This window comes from Merops nubicus, unplaced genomic scaffold (genome assembly GCF_000691845.1).
Source record: "Merops nubicus isolate BGI_N331 unplaced genomic scaffold, ASM69184v1 scaffold26714, whole genome shotgun sequence".
In the NCBI taxonomy this organism is placed as follows: Eukaryota; Metazoa; Chordata; class Aves; order Coraciiformes; family Meropidae; genus Merops; species Merops nubicus.
Window position 1 is genome coordinate 3033 of NW_008606624.1, and position 16907 is coordinate 19939.

The window sequence follows — 16907 nt, forward strand, 5'->3', positions numbered from 1 at the left end:
ACAGCCGCAATGTAAGCAGCAGTATTTGGGAGCTGGGGCTGGAGCTGCTGGGAGGCAACAGAGTGGCTGGGAATGATCACAGCTGCAGGAACAAGGCATGCTGGACTCTGTGCTTGTATGGGTGTGACTGCTGCTGTAGGTCTTTCTTGACTGTGTGTTGTAACTAGAACAGAAGAATAAAATGTGAGTTCATCTTTTCACAAGACACAGAAAATGAGGTACATTCACTATGTCAGAGCTAATCAGTCACGGGAAGCTTCCTTCCTACCGTTGTAACTTCCATTTATATTGCTATAATGATATCTTAAACATGATCAAATTTATCTCACCACAATAAAGTATCAGCATATGCTACCCTGTTTGCACTGGTACACGACAGAAGAGTAACAGAACTGCAACTGTTGTGGAAAGATCCAAGCTGTTAAGTAAAATGCTTCACATAGAGAAACAAGTAAAATGTAATCTTCACTTTGCAAGAGCTAACTAAAGACTGCCTGGAACTTGTCTGTTCCTTTTAATATGCCATGTAATTGTCAGGGCACATAAAACAAAGTAGGAAGAAACACTCCTTATAGAAGCTGCTACAAATATAATTGGATTGTTTTCCCTAAACTCATCACAAAACCCACAACAAATTTAGTGGGTCTTTCAAACAATAAGTACAGTGGCAATTATTGCTATGAGAGGTTTCTCTGAGAATGTAAGCTCTTGTCTCTTGGGATGTTTAAATATAGAAGTGGATTTCCTCATACTCCTGTGAAATAGAAGGAACATGTACACTGGAAGCTGGAGAATAGCACAGGGCTGAATACACTAACCTGGGCTGCAGCTTGACTGCAAAGCACAGCTCTACAGGAATTAATTTATCCTTTCCAAGAAGCAACATTGTTATTATAGTTACATGGTCAACGCTACATGCTTTTGGATCATTTCAACAGCTTGTGTATCTCTGCACCAAAGTGTAGTGTGAAGTGCAGACAACTGAATAATATAAAGCAAAGTGCAGCACCCTAGTGCTGCCCAGTCTCTTTTCTTCAAATAGTCTGAAACTTAGTATCTAAGGAGGGTTCATCCCTCTAGCTTGGCTCATGTACATCTCAAATGTATCAATTTGTTCTGATTTTTCAAGTACTAATTAGAGTTTCAGGCTAGTTATAAGTGGTATCTTAGAATCAACCCTCCAGCACTTGTTCTCTTTATTCTGCTCTCTAAAAATTCCCCTTGTAATTTGGTTAGATTGCATCAACAGTCTGTTAGAGAAGAGTGACAAAGTTCACAAATCTGATGTAATGGTCCTACGGTCCTACAGATCAAATTACAGTCTCTACAAGAGGAAACACAAATTATTTCTTAAAAAGAAAGCACCACTAAATGCTGTCTATTTTTAGCTACATAACCTCTTGCCCTGTAGCAGACACTTTGTAACTCTGAGTACCACAAACGTTTCAAAAAGAAAGATAAGGAGAGTGCAGCTAGATTTTTTTGTAAAAAATAATTACTTACACTGCCTTTTGTTTCTGAGACAAAGTCAGTTTTCTTACAAGTAGCTGCTAGTCTGTATGATATGTTTACACTTATATGCAATCAACAGAAAGCAAGCATGGAATAGCTTTCTTCTTTTGTTTTCTTATCCCTGATGGAATCCATATAAAAAAATGTTTCAAGTTGCCCTATTTTCATACAGTTCAACCTTTAATGAAATAGGCAGAACATGCATTTTCTTCCATGTTCCTTTCAATCAAAGACTGCATACCCCCTCAGTGAGGGTGATGTCCAGCAATGTCTCACTAGGATCATTTGAAGAAGGGTCCATCAAAATCCTGAGCTAAACTAAAACAGAAGAACAGCCCTGCAAAATGCAGCATCGACCTGTGGAGCCTCATCAAGAGAGTATTCACATAGCAAAAGTGCTAGGGCAAAGCCCAGGATGACCAGCTGTCAGGTCTTGGCTACAAAGTTCCCTGTAACTTTTGAACATAAAGCAGCCATTATTGCTTCGGTTCTCAGCCCCTTACATGGAACAGATCTGTATTTGTGACTAACAGCACACCTTCACAGCACAATCCAGCACTGGGTTCTCTGTGAAGAGAGTGCAGCCCCTTTGATTTTTCCATTCTGGACCCAAGATGTTGGTGAGAAGTATGCTGTCATGCTTTCCAGCTGAATGGAAATGTAACAGCTTATTCATCTTGACAGCAGTGCAGAGATGCAGGGACAGAAAAGCCTCTGGAGCACACACGAGTTTTCTCCTTTTGTGCTGTCCCTTGCAAGCTTGGGGGCAGTTCAAAAGAAGGATTTAGAGTAGAAACCACCTATGCCTGAAAGGCAGGAAAGTAGAGATGCTTTGTTTAGTTTCTCTCAGGAGCTGCAAATAGCACCTGGTTATTCTTATTTAAAGGTAAAGAATAAAGCTGTTAAAGAGGACTATCACATGTGTTCCAGCCTAAGATCAGATGAGGAAGACAGGGCAAATTAAAGAAATAAAATAGCTACAGACATATGTACATATCCTGCCTCCAAAAGCAAACCTGGTGCTGACAAGCATCTGCACAGGGTGTTCATAGGACATGCATGACTCTGGAGAGGGTGTGGGCTAATTCACAGATCTCGAGTCCACGAGAGACAATCATCCTTAAGGGCATAACAGAGAATACCATTTGCATCCTTTGCTTTCTCTTCTGGTCTGGCAGAAAGAATTTAGTGATTAAAAAAAAACAAACCATTTTTCATTACCTTCTCAGCCAAGAGGTCTTAGGCCCCAAATTCAAGGCTGAAAGAAGGAATTCTGCGATAGTTTGAAACAGAGAGGTGTTTTTTTGTTTATTTGTTTGTTTTTCCCTTTTCTTCTTTCTTTCTTTCTTTGTTTTTGAAGCCCAAGGCGCAACTGAAAGAGATGAGGCTCCAGTTGTGTGGTATTTTCCCAGCCTGGCAAATCCACAGAGAAATGCATGGATTTGGTAAACAAAAACACTCAGAAACACTACTACCAATCTTTTTGGATCATGGTTGAAATAACAAGGCATATTTCACTATGATGTGGCCTGCCCCAGACAGTAAAGGCAGAGTTATACCTGTCAGAAATGCATAATTTTACAACACAGATCATATGGACCTTGAAGCCAGTATAGCCTGAGCGTTTCAGATCAAAGCTGAAAGAAGCTGCAATCAAGGTTAGAGAACAAACTGGAACGTCTAAGGACCAACCCTGAGCCAGAGACCTGAAAAAGAAGAAGGAATGAATACTAAAGGTCTTCAAAGATGTTAGGAGACAATTTAAAAGTGAATGCTAAATTAGAGAAATCTGCAGCTGTTATGCAGCTAACAGGAAAAAGTAAGCTCTGACTCAAGTGTTCTTCTGGCTTTTACTACTAAATAGGAGTGGGGAAGCTGAAGGAATGTCTGCACCCTACATACTGCTGGAATAAAAAAAAAATCCCACCTGAACTACTTGCATATAAATTCCCAACGGTAGAAGTATGTAAGTTGCTTAGAGGACAATAATAAAAGATTCAACAATTCAGATATATTGCCATTTCAGAAAGCATTCAACACTAAAAAACATTTAAAAAGCCTTGAAAAAAAGAAAACAACAAGTTTACACATACACTGACTCCGGCCAGGTTCCCAGACAGACCCTATAGTTTGTCTACCACACACAGAAAGCTCTTTTATTTTTTTACCTGTTCTAACTGCATTGCGAGCCTGGTTGACTGTCATCTGTCCTGTCACATGCATGAGGACCTTGGTTGGTGGACTAGTTTGGATATGTGCTGCAGAAACCACAGCTGTGGGTACTGTGCTGGAGCTCACCGCCACACCATTCCCCTGGAGCTTCTGAGATGTTCCACTAGCAGTGGAAGGGCTGACCATAGTCACCACTCGTCCCGTTTGGCCAGCAGTAGACATGGGGACTTTTGTTTGTGATGCACTTGTTACTGTCCTGCAAAATCCAAAGCAATATACTAAAACACAACTGAAAAATTAGCTAGTCACTAAAATCTGCAGCTCTTCTATTATCCAATGTTAGCATTAAATACAAGAACAGAATAATTTTTTAGTACTTAGACACTTGCATACAAATATACCTTGTAACTGGAGCCACATAATTTCCAGGAAAAACCCCAATCTTGCTTGTATGCATGGAAGTTCCCTTGAACCAGCCATCCTGACAGCGTTCAAACACCAGGAACATTTCTCCCTTCCGCAGCTCCAGTTCATCTTCCTTTCGAGGAGTGTAAGGGTACACAGCAATATACCTAAAACACAGGAAAGTAGGTGCATCTGATAAACCTAACACAACTGGAAAGATTGCTTGTTATTTCTGGCAGAGGGAGTTAAGTCAGAGATGAGAAGATGCGGAAGAAAGGGTTATGTGTGAGTTGATCCATCATACTGTTACATTATTAGAAGAGAAGTTATGCCAGTATTAAGGGACAAAATGACTACTAAGAATATCCTCCTAATGGCACTTTAAGGTACAATACTTCTAATAACACTATTCTTATTCTTCATTAAATTAGTGAACTTTACTTAAATATGTATTTTATCAGTTACATCCCACTTCTCTCTCCCTGCTCCCGCTTCTAGTATTGTTTACACTTTGTGACGTGCAAACTTCTTTTGGAAGGTGAGGAGCATGAAGAAGTTCTGTTAGTTGGGAGTGAAAGATCACTATCACAACGACTTTGCAAACTGCAAAAGTGGAATCAACCTGGGCAACTGCTCTGCAAAACAAAAAAAGACCTGTAACTAGAACTTAAGTCTATGGGTAAGGTAGCTAGCAGTGATTCCCTTGCAGAGTTCATTTCCTCCTTTTCCTTCTAAGAAACATTAACACATAACATGGTGAATCTGAAATCACAGTGAGAGTTCACAAAAAAATTTGTATTTTTTCTTTTTAAAAAAGGTATTCTCAAGCAGGAAAAAAAAAAAGTAAAAATAAAACTGAAGCTTCTGCAGCTGCATGGTGGAATATTCCCAGGGAAGGCTTCACGTAAGATGCACGTGATTATCCTATTATCACGTTAAAAAGTGACACTGTTTTAACCATCACAATGTTCTATTTTCTGCCACAGTTCGAACCTAAGAAAACTGCTTAAACTGTTTATATAAAAATATTTATATCATTATGGATCCAGACCTATGGGAAATAGGATTCAAATACATCACATTTTCTCAAAAAGAATATACTTTTCACAAGAGGCAGCCAATTACGGAAGACAGGTAGAATATCCCCTTTTCTGAAAAAGGATCCACAATTACTTGCAGTGCTAGTCTTTCCCAATCCCCTTGTAACCCCAAGGGTAAAATAGCAGCTTTAGAAAACTTTCTTTCATCAAAATTATCTCTTCTGAACAGTAACGACAGCATTAACTATATGCTTCTTCTCCTTTTTGCATTAGACTTTTGATCCTCACTGTCTACCCAGGAAACCGCATCACCTACAAAAATGCTTTAAAGGCAATACAGGCACCTGGCAAAGCGAGCCCCAAACATGCTTTCCAGGCAACGCATGACACACTGGCAACAAAAAGCTTCACCGGTACATGCTTTAAGGGTGGTCTATGAAGCTACATGGTAAAGGTCTATAAAAGAGCAGCTGATGTGCTCTAATTTGTGTTCATTAACTTCCCTTTTAGTTAGACCATTCCGAATTTCATTACTATCCCCATATAGAGTGATTCTTTGAAGATGGAGGATGGGAATAAATGACGTAGGAACTTGACTAACTGCACTAAGCACAATGATCTCTAAGAAGCAGTGTTAAAATGCTTGACTCCAAAGAAAAAGCCCAAATCCAGGTGCAACTGCTATACAAGAAGGGCGCTCTTTTGGAGTGGGAGGAAACCTGGTGAGAAGATAAAAATAAAGACAGAAAACAAAAGTGGTCCTTGCATTATTTAAAAGTGTGCTATTCAATGGCTCAGACACTCCTGAATTGTACTTTTTCTTGCATCGCTCTTATTCTCCAAGCTGCACACAAAGAGGTTTCCAAGAAGAAAGATGTTGTAGCAGAACATGTTATTAACAAAACATTTTCAGGCAGAAGGATGCACACATTTGCTTGTATTACAAATGTGAAGACATAATGCTAACTAGCAGCTTTCCGCATTCATTCCAAATTGCCTTCCACTAATTAAGTGAACCATAGAATCTTCAGTCAAATTTCAATTGCAGCTTACACAAGCAGTCTGGCAATGACATGCTAATATAACAATCTAAATGAAATACGGCACTTTCTGCCTTTTTGCAGAGGTTGTTCCATATGCAAACAGCCTCTTCATAATAGAAAACACCAAATAAATTCAATCCAGTTTTTGCCACATGTGAGTTTCCATAGTCTTCATCACTAACACAAGGACTCATTCATCTTCTCCATGATAAATACTTTATATTTTTGAAAGGAGTAATTTCTATACACAGCAATAGCTGATTATATTTACCTAAGACATAAATAACCCTCAGTGTGAAGGCTGTTTGGGGATATCACTTTTATGTATGTGTTGATGACTTTGTTCTGAGTTGTATGTCTGGCTTTCTGGGAATTCTAGCAGAACATACCCAGCTGGCACGTTGTGAGCACATGTGAAGTTACTGATCTCATTCCATTTTTCTGACTGATGAAAGGTTTCAATCTTACTTACACACTTGGACGAGTTTGTGGTCGTAAATGTGTCATTTGGTCAGTTGATGCTGATGTAGGCCTTTGTACTCCTGCAGACTGAGGTCCAGAAGAAGCTGATGCAATGATTGCAGCAGACAAGAGAGGTGGTGGAGGAAGTGGGGGATTCATATTCTGATTTTATGAGAAGAAGAAAAAAACAGCAACAGATGATCAATACTGTTTAATTGAACCAGCTGAAAAAAAAATATATATATATTCTAAGGAAATAGGAAAAAAATCCCAGATGATCAGTATTTCTTTAACTACTAGTACAATGTAACTGGAGAGTTAGGTTTGTCTGTATTTCTCTTTTTCCAGTCTAAAATCTTGAAGTCTTGGCAGCTAATTAAGCAAACAACAAGAAATCTCTCAGCACAGGGAAAAAAGTTTCTAATTACAACATCTTTAGGATAGGACTCAACAAAAATTCAGAAGCCTTCCAGGAGGTAGATTTTGCTGCTGACTGTATTTCGAAACCTGACTGTTTTTGCAACCTGAAGCTGAAACTTAATATACAATTCAGCAGCAGTGCACCCAGACCCACCCCTTCCGCGGTAAATTTTCTTTTGATATATGGGTTACAAAAGGAGCACAATATGAGCCCACAGTCACTAAGCTATTGTTACCACTTTCTCCTATTCTTCTATTTTAAAGAGTTAGCTTTTGAAATTCAGTACTATCAAGACTGGTAATCTTTAACAAGCACCCCAGTAAAAAGGCACAGTTTCTTTGCAAGCAGATCGTAATAGGGGTCCTGCCTACAGGCTTCTGTGCCTTTTGAGAATCAATGGAACAATTGTTACCTTCTGCTCCTTAAAGCCTCAGACAGTTCTTTAGGACCTTGTGTACTGACACTCCCGGGAAAAGTCTCTCACAAAAGAACTTTCCCTCCCCCTTTCAAAAATAATTATTTGTCTTGCAATGCACACACGAAGAGTAATAAAAAAACTCCAATGTTTTACATGTAACCTGAATTCATTTTAACATGATCTTTAACTTAAGACAATCCTTTCATACTAAAAAAAAGCTCTAAACCACGCCACTTCAGATCTAAAAACCACATAACAAAAATATAAATTAACAAAATATCCTGAAGTACTGCCTGGCTCTTTCAGCAGAGCAGCATATAAATGCACAGCACTATGTTATCAGTTTGAAAAATATATAACTCAAAGTAATTTAATTCCCCTCAAAGAGCCTACTTCTAAAGGGTTGGGTTTTTTTTCTTTTTCCTGTTTTTCTAAACAAAAGCCTACATGGCAAATAACACTACCTAAGTTCTACATTATGTGGTTATTACCTCACTGCATTTGGTGAAAGTGTTAATAAGAAGACAGCTCTCTGAAATAGAGCTGCATGATGAAAAGCTTTCAAAATCTAGAAAAAACCCTATAAACTCTTATAGTTTTTCCAGTCAAACTTCTTATGCTTAGTTCTCATATAAAATGCATAGTATAGTTTGAATTATTCTTCTTTTATTTGAAGTTTTTTTTCTGACTGTACATTAAGAATTTCTGAAGACCAAATAGGCCTCCTCTATCCACACAAAGAAGATATGACCTGCTGGAGATATCATTGTGAGCTTTGATACTAATGGTTATTGACAAGCATGGCAATTGTATTTGCTTCATATTCTAGATCCCCATCCATCCAACAATCTTTTTAAAATATCTTGATAATTCATACTGAACTACCACCACTTCTATTTCAATTGCTTTACAGCTGAAATTAATTCCACCTCCCAGTCACCTTCAACAAATGTCTTAGCTGAATCCAAGCTGGATGTGAGCATCTAACTTCTAGGCAACTTGTCTACAGAATACAAATTAAATTGGGCATCTAGATTCCTTTATACATGGCAAAATCTGTAAACCCACTTTAGAAGATAACTAGTTGTAAATCTTTAAAACCTATTAATGCACAATATCAAGGCTGTCATGCTTCCACACTTCCTGCAACTCCAAAGATATAAATGCTGGGCATTGCATTTTATTCATCTGAACACACAATATAAATTTTATCTTTAGCTGCAATAAAGGCATTTTCCTGTCTCTATTTTATTCTGGTTTATTCAGGTTCTGCTCCTCTCCTCACGTCTATTACTATGGTAATGAAACCTACAGTGAGCCACAGCCCAATTAAACTCCTAAAGACATGGCAAGTTCTTAGAAATCTAAATAAACTACCTGATAGGTTTTATCAGTGTGCACTTAATAAAAGCTCTAGTCAAGTTTTCAATACGTTTTCTGGTATATAACTATTCTTTTATCTATTGAGAAACACACCTTCCTCCAGAGCACAAGCTAGTTTTGATGGTTCCCATATTCAACCTTCTGTGAAAGAATATATGCAAACCCTACATGATTTAATAAAATACACTCATAAAAATAATTCACAATATTTTTATGTAGGTGAGGGAGAAAAACAGGAAGTTTCTGCAACTACTTTTCAGGCAATAAGTGTACTTTCATGCATATAAAACAGCAAATAAGTGATTGGGTTTTTTAATTGGAAGATGAAACATTGCATATAATTAATTTATGTAAAAACTTCAAATAGTATCTATGCTCATTCTCTAGAAATGCACACATATTACTAAGTTTCAAAATAAGTAAGCTGCATTTCCCTATCAGTCAACTGAAGATGGATAACCAGCTCACCCAAAGAACAACAAAAGGCACAGAAATGGAAAAAGAAGTTATCAACTGTCTTCACTCCTTCAAGATCCAGGAAAAAAAATATATGACTTGAAAAATCCCAAGGGCTAACAAATTAAGGCTGTTTAACAAAATTCCTAAACTATGTTATCAAGAACAGGCCTCTCACACAAATCCTTGTTTCTCTCAGCTGCTTCCTCCTCCCAGCAGAAGTTGAACTTCTGTTAGTTAAAACTCAAACAGTTCTTAAATTAAACCACTTACACTGGCTAATTTACACTACTGAATCAACTGGAACTACATGAAAGAGAGCCAAATGTCATCAGGATACTATAACCCTCTCAGCTTGTGCCTCATGAATAGTAACTCAGACTACTTTATACTCTTTAATGTAGAGGGGCATTTTTGCCTCTTCGGCAAGAGAAACAGATCAGAAAAACAGAGATTTAAAAATTTTTGAAACCTTCAGCACTAAGTGAATATAAACCATCCAAATATAGAACTCCTATTTCTGCTAGTGAAGTGCACATACCAAAACACCATTTCAAAGTCCACATATTCAATCTGCAGAAGGCTACCTAAGTCAATTGCAGTCCAAAATACCTTTAACTTCTCAAAGGACTGTAAAAGCAGAATGGAAGGAAGGCAAGTTATCTGTTATTGCTACATTCTGGCTTTCTTTTTCTGCTTTTTAATGTAACTCTGACTTTGCTGTGGTATATTTTGTCTCCCTTTTTTGCATATCATGGTTCAAACCACATACTTCCTTCAAGACTTTTTCCAGAAAAATCTATGGCAACTAGATCTCCAATTAGATAACTACCTTATAAATTATATCCAAGAATTTCCTGCCAAGTAAATGAGCCTTACGTAATTGTACGTGCATATCTTCACCCAACAACTATTGAATTTGACATCTATTTATATTTTATAAAGAACTTCAAATATACTAAGCAGCTACAAGGTTCAAAAATGCCAGTGGCCAAGAAGAGCTGACCAATTAATGCCACCATTAAGAGCAAAGTTGTGGTTTGAATTCCCAGAGAACAGTGTAAGTGATAACATCACAGTCAAAAGCCTCAGCTGTGAGAATTCTGTCTCAGTTCATAGCTACTTCAGTTTCAAAGAATCAAACCTCAAAACACAGAATAAGAATTAATGCTGCTGGCTAAAGAACTAGGCTAAAGAACTGCTGCTATAAAATAAAGTCTTTAAATAAATTATCACAGGTTTTTTGAATGGAAATTAAAATTTGCTTAAGTGATCCAAGCAGCAAATACGTATATGGTTGTTCAACAAAAGCACTCTCATTTCCAAGTCTTACTTGTGGCAATTTTGGCTGCAAATTTGTAAATTATTTACCTCATAAAATGTTTCGTACCAAACAGCATCTACAAAAGGTTATTATAGACAAAATAAAAATAATTTTCATTTATTAATTTAATGAATTAAATTTTGAACTTTCATATTTCCCAAAACAGCAACATGACAAACTAAAATGTGACCCTCTACATGTACACAGATAAAAGGCCCACAGGCTCCTTTAGGCTAGGAATATCTCAGCTGTCTTGAAGAAACTTGCTACCCAACAAGACAGCTCAAAGTACCTCCTCTTAACAATAAAATAGCCTTCTTTCCTACAGAAGTCAAAAGAAGATACTGGCTTTTCTTTGCTTCTAGATTCAGGACAGATACATGTAGCAAAAATGCATAAATTCAGGATTACTGTAAAGGAATATATCCTTCTCTTCTTCACTGATGGGGAATCATCTTCATCATCTCTGATTTCTTCTTTCTCCCTTAATCTGAGTTTGGCATGAAATAAAAAATGTTGTGGAAAGGGCTTGCTCTCGAAGAACAGCCAATTACTGTAAATAGTGTTATAAATACCAAAATGACTGACAAGAAGATGATCTAATTAAATCATCTTCATGCTAAAGAGTAACTCTCCCTGTTCCAATCCAGCTCCCTTGTTATTTGCTTAGGATTCAGACATGAAGAAAAAGCTAAAGTGAAAAGGTCAGAGAAATGAAGGAAAAAAAAAAAAAGACTTTTTGCATTTCTTTTTCACTTAAAAAAGAAAAGAAAAAAAAAAAAAGGGCAAAAAATACAAAAGCAAAAGGACTCAAGCCAACCACTTCTGATGTATTAAATCATACAACTAAAATTTATGTTCTGAAAGTCAGGGAGGGTATTTCCAGAAGGGGGACATCTAGAGAGACAAGAACATCACTTTCTCTCTTGACAAGTCAGAACCTGTTTGCATATTTCTAAAACTAAAACAAGAGTTTATGAAGGAAGAGGAAAGGTGGATTTACAGCCTGTGACTATAAACTACATCGTCATCATCTAATATCATCTACAGTGAAAGAACAGAGGAACAGCCTCACTCTAGCCTGAGCTGCCATCTTATATTTTACTCAGGCTGAAAACGTGTCAAGAAGAAACAGAACATTATGTACAGAAGGTTATTGACTTTAAAAAAGGGTGGCAGAAAAGAATTCAGATTCTCAATGGGAATTATATGTCTAATTGGAAACATAACCAGGATCATGGCTATCACAAAGAGAAGGTAGCACTCCAGCATACAGGACTATTACGCGGCAGGAATTTCACTCCACGCCGCATTTAGCACTGCAATTTAACTCCCTTGGGTATCAATGGTGAGATCACTTTTGAACAAGCTTATGCAACTAGAGCACCCAAGGTGGTTTAATGACTTTGCACTAGCACCAAAATAAAGCATTTTTCCATGTTGGCATCAAAGAAAGAAGTACTGATTCTTAATAACAAACAAAAGTGTTTGTTACTGAGAGGGGAAGAAAAAAAGAAAACTTCTAACAGACCTTTTGAAATTATGTTTTGAATCCTACCTACCTCATCGTCTCCAAAAAGTATCTCACCACAAATCAAATCAATTACTCAATGTTTGCAGAATATATGTTCTCCAAATGGTAGAGGAACAGATGATCCCCAGGCTGCAGGAGTTGCTAACAATAAAAGGACACAGCATTGCTACGGCACAACCTGCACTACTCAGTAAGGCAAGGCCAAAGCACACGTCTGTATAATGATACTAACGGCATCTTTCTGAATAACAAACAACATTAAATACATTTATTTGGATGAGAGCAATTGCTGCATCACTACTGACAATGAAAATCTGTGTGATCATGGTGGATATTTAGCTGAACATAAACTTTGTCCTCCTCTCAGGGCAATTGAATAAATGCAAATTCTCAAGATATAAACATCAGACTAACAGAAGTAAAAGGGTCATACTATCAATATTTTCATCACTGAAACAGACCATGCTAGTACTGTACCCCGTTCTGGAATGTGCTTACCATGCCAGAAGGAAGCACTGGAGATAATTCAGAAAATAACAACAACTTAATTTCAAGAACTGAAAAACTCAACTTAGAGCCCCAAAGAAAGATGTTAAAAGGTAACCAAGTTGTAACCAAGCCACATCTAAGCATCTACTTAAACAACAAAAAGTTGACAATAAAAGACAGAAAATCCTGCCTTCAGTTTTGCAGACAAATATGTAAATCATCCAAGTGTCAAAAGGTGAAAACAAAATGTGGTGGTTTAGCCCCAGGCGTAAGCCGGGCACCAAGTGGCCGCTCGCTCACCCCCCAGCCTCCCGCAAGGGAGGGTGAAAAACACAAAATCCCGTGGGTTGAGATAAGGAGAATTTACTACAAGAACACAGAAGGAATAGTAAACAACAGCAGTAACAATAGGTATAACAACAAATAAAAAATTCTACAAAGGAAACAGATCCCTGCATGGGCTCCAGACAGCACAAACTGCAGCTTGCACACCCCCCAGACCTGGAAAACCCCGGCCCAGAACCTGCCCCTCCTCCCCTAAGGGTTAAGGGCATACTTTTTGGACTTGAAACAGGACTTAAATTTTGAGAATTCCTATGGTTAAAATAGAGGCTTATTAAGTTCCCTTGAAGATCTCTGAAAACTGGTATCCACAATCTTCACTGCAGTTAAGGTCATGCTCTGCAAGTGTGGTATGACACAAGACATTCCAGAGCTTCTCCGCCACAAGCATAGTAAAATAAAGAATTTCAGTTTGGTTTGGAAGGAAATTCTGCATTTTTTGAAGATAATGCCATTTTCCTTGTCCAAAGGAAACAGCATTGCAATGTATTCCTTCTTTTAAGAGATGGCCATTTGCAACCATTTTTCTTATTGATCTCCAAGTACCTAACTTAGACATAGATTCATCATCTGCCACAAGGTGTACACACAACTAAAATAATCTTATTTAATTAGGAGAAAGCAGGGGTTTAAAACTTCTTTCAGATAATCTTTATAACATGAAGACAAAAATATCTGGCAGCTAGATTGATGAAATCAATCAGATTGATGATTTTTTGTAAGATCTTGCATATTTCTCCTGACCTCCCCCCCAGCATAATCTCTTTCCTACTCACGCTGAAAAGAAACCCTGTTCTGGAAGGAAGTGTGCTTCTTGTCTTTATGACAGAGAAATGACAGAGCACAGCTCGAGTGACGGATACACAGGACAGGATGTAAAGGTTATTGAATCAATAATGCTTTTGCTATAGTTCACTTTATACCATTTTCTATCACACAGATGTGATCATCAACTCATAATTTCAAATCTGTGTATCAGAATTTGAGAAAATAAAAAATTCTGTACAGACCCAAGATAAATGGGAAGCTTGAGTATTCCTAAACAGTACTTACAGCACGAGCAGTTTGGTAGGTAACTTCTGATGGGAAGGTAAAAGAAGGCCCTGTTGCAATTGGGCTGCTAGGGGGTGGAGTCACAATTAGCCCCGTAGTACTGATATGAACCTGTCAAAGAAAATAAAACCAAACGAACAAAATCCCAAACCCACAACAAACAAATCAGCAGTGTCAGTTCTGAGTAGTTTAGTAAGAGCTGGTTTTGAGACAGCTGTAAGCTTCATGGTCAAGATCACCAGTATTAGTTCATGTAAAATGACACCAACACTTCTTAGTTTTCATTACTAGTTCTTGTCCCAGAATGTAACCTCTATGTGAAACAGACAATTATTTACTAACAACTGTAGTTTGTAACTAAAAGCTTTGAAGAAACAGGAGATTAATAAAGCCAGATAGATAAATATTTTTACTTAGCATAGTCAGATTAATATGGTGCTTTTCTGGAATTCAAGTAATTTTCAAGTTGAATTTACCTTTTACTTGATGGACTTTATTAATATCCAATTTTATATTAAATTTAGGATAACATCCAAGAAATTACATCACTCCAGTGCTGAGCTTCCACAACATAATAAAAATCTCTGTGGCACTTAAGAATTAACAACTGTGAAAAAAATTAGCTTACAAGATGGAAAGTAATTGCTATCACTGCACAGGGAATTGTGCTTTCCTTAAATGCTCTCATGTTGGAAGATAAACTTTGTGACGGTGTACATTAATATTAATTATATATAATTAATAGTTTTAAGTATGTAATCTGACAAGATCAGAAACCTTTATATTTATTAGAGAAAAAAAACACACACATGATTTGTATTTGATTTCATGTAAATTACCTGAGAAGGGGCACTACAGGAAAGCCCTGTCAGCTCGCTTATGCGGGCTGCTGCCGTTGGGTTGCTGGAGCTGATGAGGACAGGAGGACTAATTTCCATTGAGTGGCGGTTCTGAGAAGACTGTGAAGACTTGTTGGACATAGTGAGGGAGGTAAAAGAGTGCCGTTTTTTGGTGTTTTTCTTAGCATCAGTGTGCTTTTGTGTTGAATTGTTGGGGGTTGCCCCAGAGGTACCTTCTCCAGACTCAACAGCAGAACCTGAGGGCTTATCCAATTCTATCAGCTGTTTGGCTGCTGTGTTAAACTGCAAAGGATAGTCACACATCAGTACTTTTTCATTTACAAAAGTCACTTCAATATAACAACAGAATATATTATCTTTTTATTCGTAATAGAATTTAAACCATGCAACTTAAAACTGTGATGTACTCACCTACTCTCTAAATTAGTCATTACAGGGTGACAAGTTCTTCACTACAAACCCAACAAGCACACTGCTGGGCTGGTGTGGGCCACCAATCAGAGGTAAAGTTCCAATCAAGAAAGGACAAACTCTAGTCCAGACATGCATTAATTCAGCAATGTCCATTATTTGCGTTATCTAGAAGTCAGACTAAATCACAGCAGTCCCCTTTGACCTTATAATACAAAAATCTGTATTACAAAACTTTGTGAATATTCATTTCATTTTAAGCTTTTTGTATTGTTTTGTTTGTATGTATGACAGAAACCCACACCTTTGCATACCGGCTCTTGACGACATTCCTCCCAGTATTCCTTGTGATTTACGCTTCTATCTTTAATACTACTGGTAGAAAAAACCAAACTTCTGACTATGCATCAGCCATATCAGTATACTGCCTGACAACAAGTAGCTACACAAGTATATCACAGTGTAAGGAGAAATAAAACATACATTGGCAATTCTGTGGAAATATTTTCTCAGCTCTGAATTTTCTAATGCGGAGGCCGCACCTCTGTGCCTAAGAACACTCAGACAGATTTTTCTTTCTTTCAGCTTAACTAATGAGGTTTTGTTCACAATTAAATTTTCTGTTTTGTTAACTTGTTAACATTAATATTATATTAATTGCAAATACTTCTTTTCCAGTGAAGAAATACAGAATTCCTTATCTTTTCTTCTTACAATGAAACGTCAGCTACGCAAGAGTTGGGAAAAACCAAAACCAACCAAACAAGTACCAGACTCCCCTTCGCTCTTCACAAAACCTATGTTTCCAGAAAACCTTATCTGTATTTCAGAGCTATTAGAAATAATAATGTCAGAACTCTCATTTATTCATGAGGTGGATTAACACCAGCACGAGTTTTCTGAATAAGTTAACTACTGTTGGGAGGTACCACTAAACATGAACACTGTTCCTTGGATAAGTGTGGCTAATCATGAAAAAGGGAAAAATGTTTTCTGAAAAACATCAGATGAAAGAATGAAACTGAGTTACCGTGGAAGTACTATTTCTGTTCTTCAGCATATTATTTCTTCTATTTATTTTACAAATTTTTCTCCAAGTTTTAAGATACTTACTATGCTCATGAAGAATTTTAAAGCAGTATTTTACCCCATCAAAACTTTATTATACAGATACCACACCACCAATCATGACAGCATCAACACTGATTGAAACGCAGCTCCCACAAATGACAACAGCTTACAGTGACTTGCACTGACAACCCCGAACACTTCCATGCCTCTGAGGAAAAGCAGATAAATAAACGAAGTGGTACAAAAGAATAAATATTAAATATATATATTTTTAGTACAGAAAAGGTTTTCAAGTGGTATTTGAAAGATGAGATCTGGAAGGAAATTCCATGCACATACAGAAGAAACAGACGAAGTTCAAAACGAGAACTACTGGAACAACGAAGAACTGACATAAAAACCTACTAGGATGGGACAGCAGGAAAACTGAAACTATAAAATGCTTGAAGAGCTACCTAGAACATACTGCAGTGGAGGAAGGGCACAATGGGGAATTTGGAAAAGGATACAA

At 37.4% G+C, this 16907-nt stretch overlaps 1 protein-coding gene across 1 annotated transcript in view; it reads right to left on the reverse strand.

The window, feature by feature from the left end:
* LOC103772387 (E3 ubiquitin-protein ligase SH3RF1-like) overlaps window positions 1-15655 on the reverse strand; it is an 18242-nt gene extending 2587 nt beyond the window's left edge. Inside the window, 7 exon segments of the mRNA XM_008939717.1 lie at window positions 1-163; window positions 3681-3940; window positions 4086-4256; window positions 6645-6796; window positions 14055-14165; window positions 14894-15243; window positions 15640-15655. The exon segment at window positions 1-163 is cut by the window's left edge and continues 25 nt beyond it. Coding sequence (XP_008937965.1) covers window positions 1-163; window positions 3681-3940; window positions 4086-4256; window positions 6645-6796; window positions 14055-14165; window positions 14894-15243; window positions 15640-15655 — 1223 coding nt within the window.
* Window positions 15656-16907: the final 1252 nt, after the last annotated feature.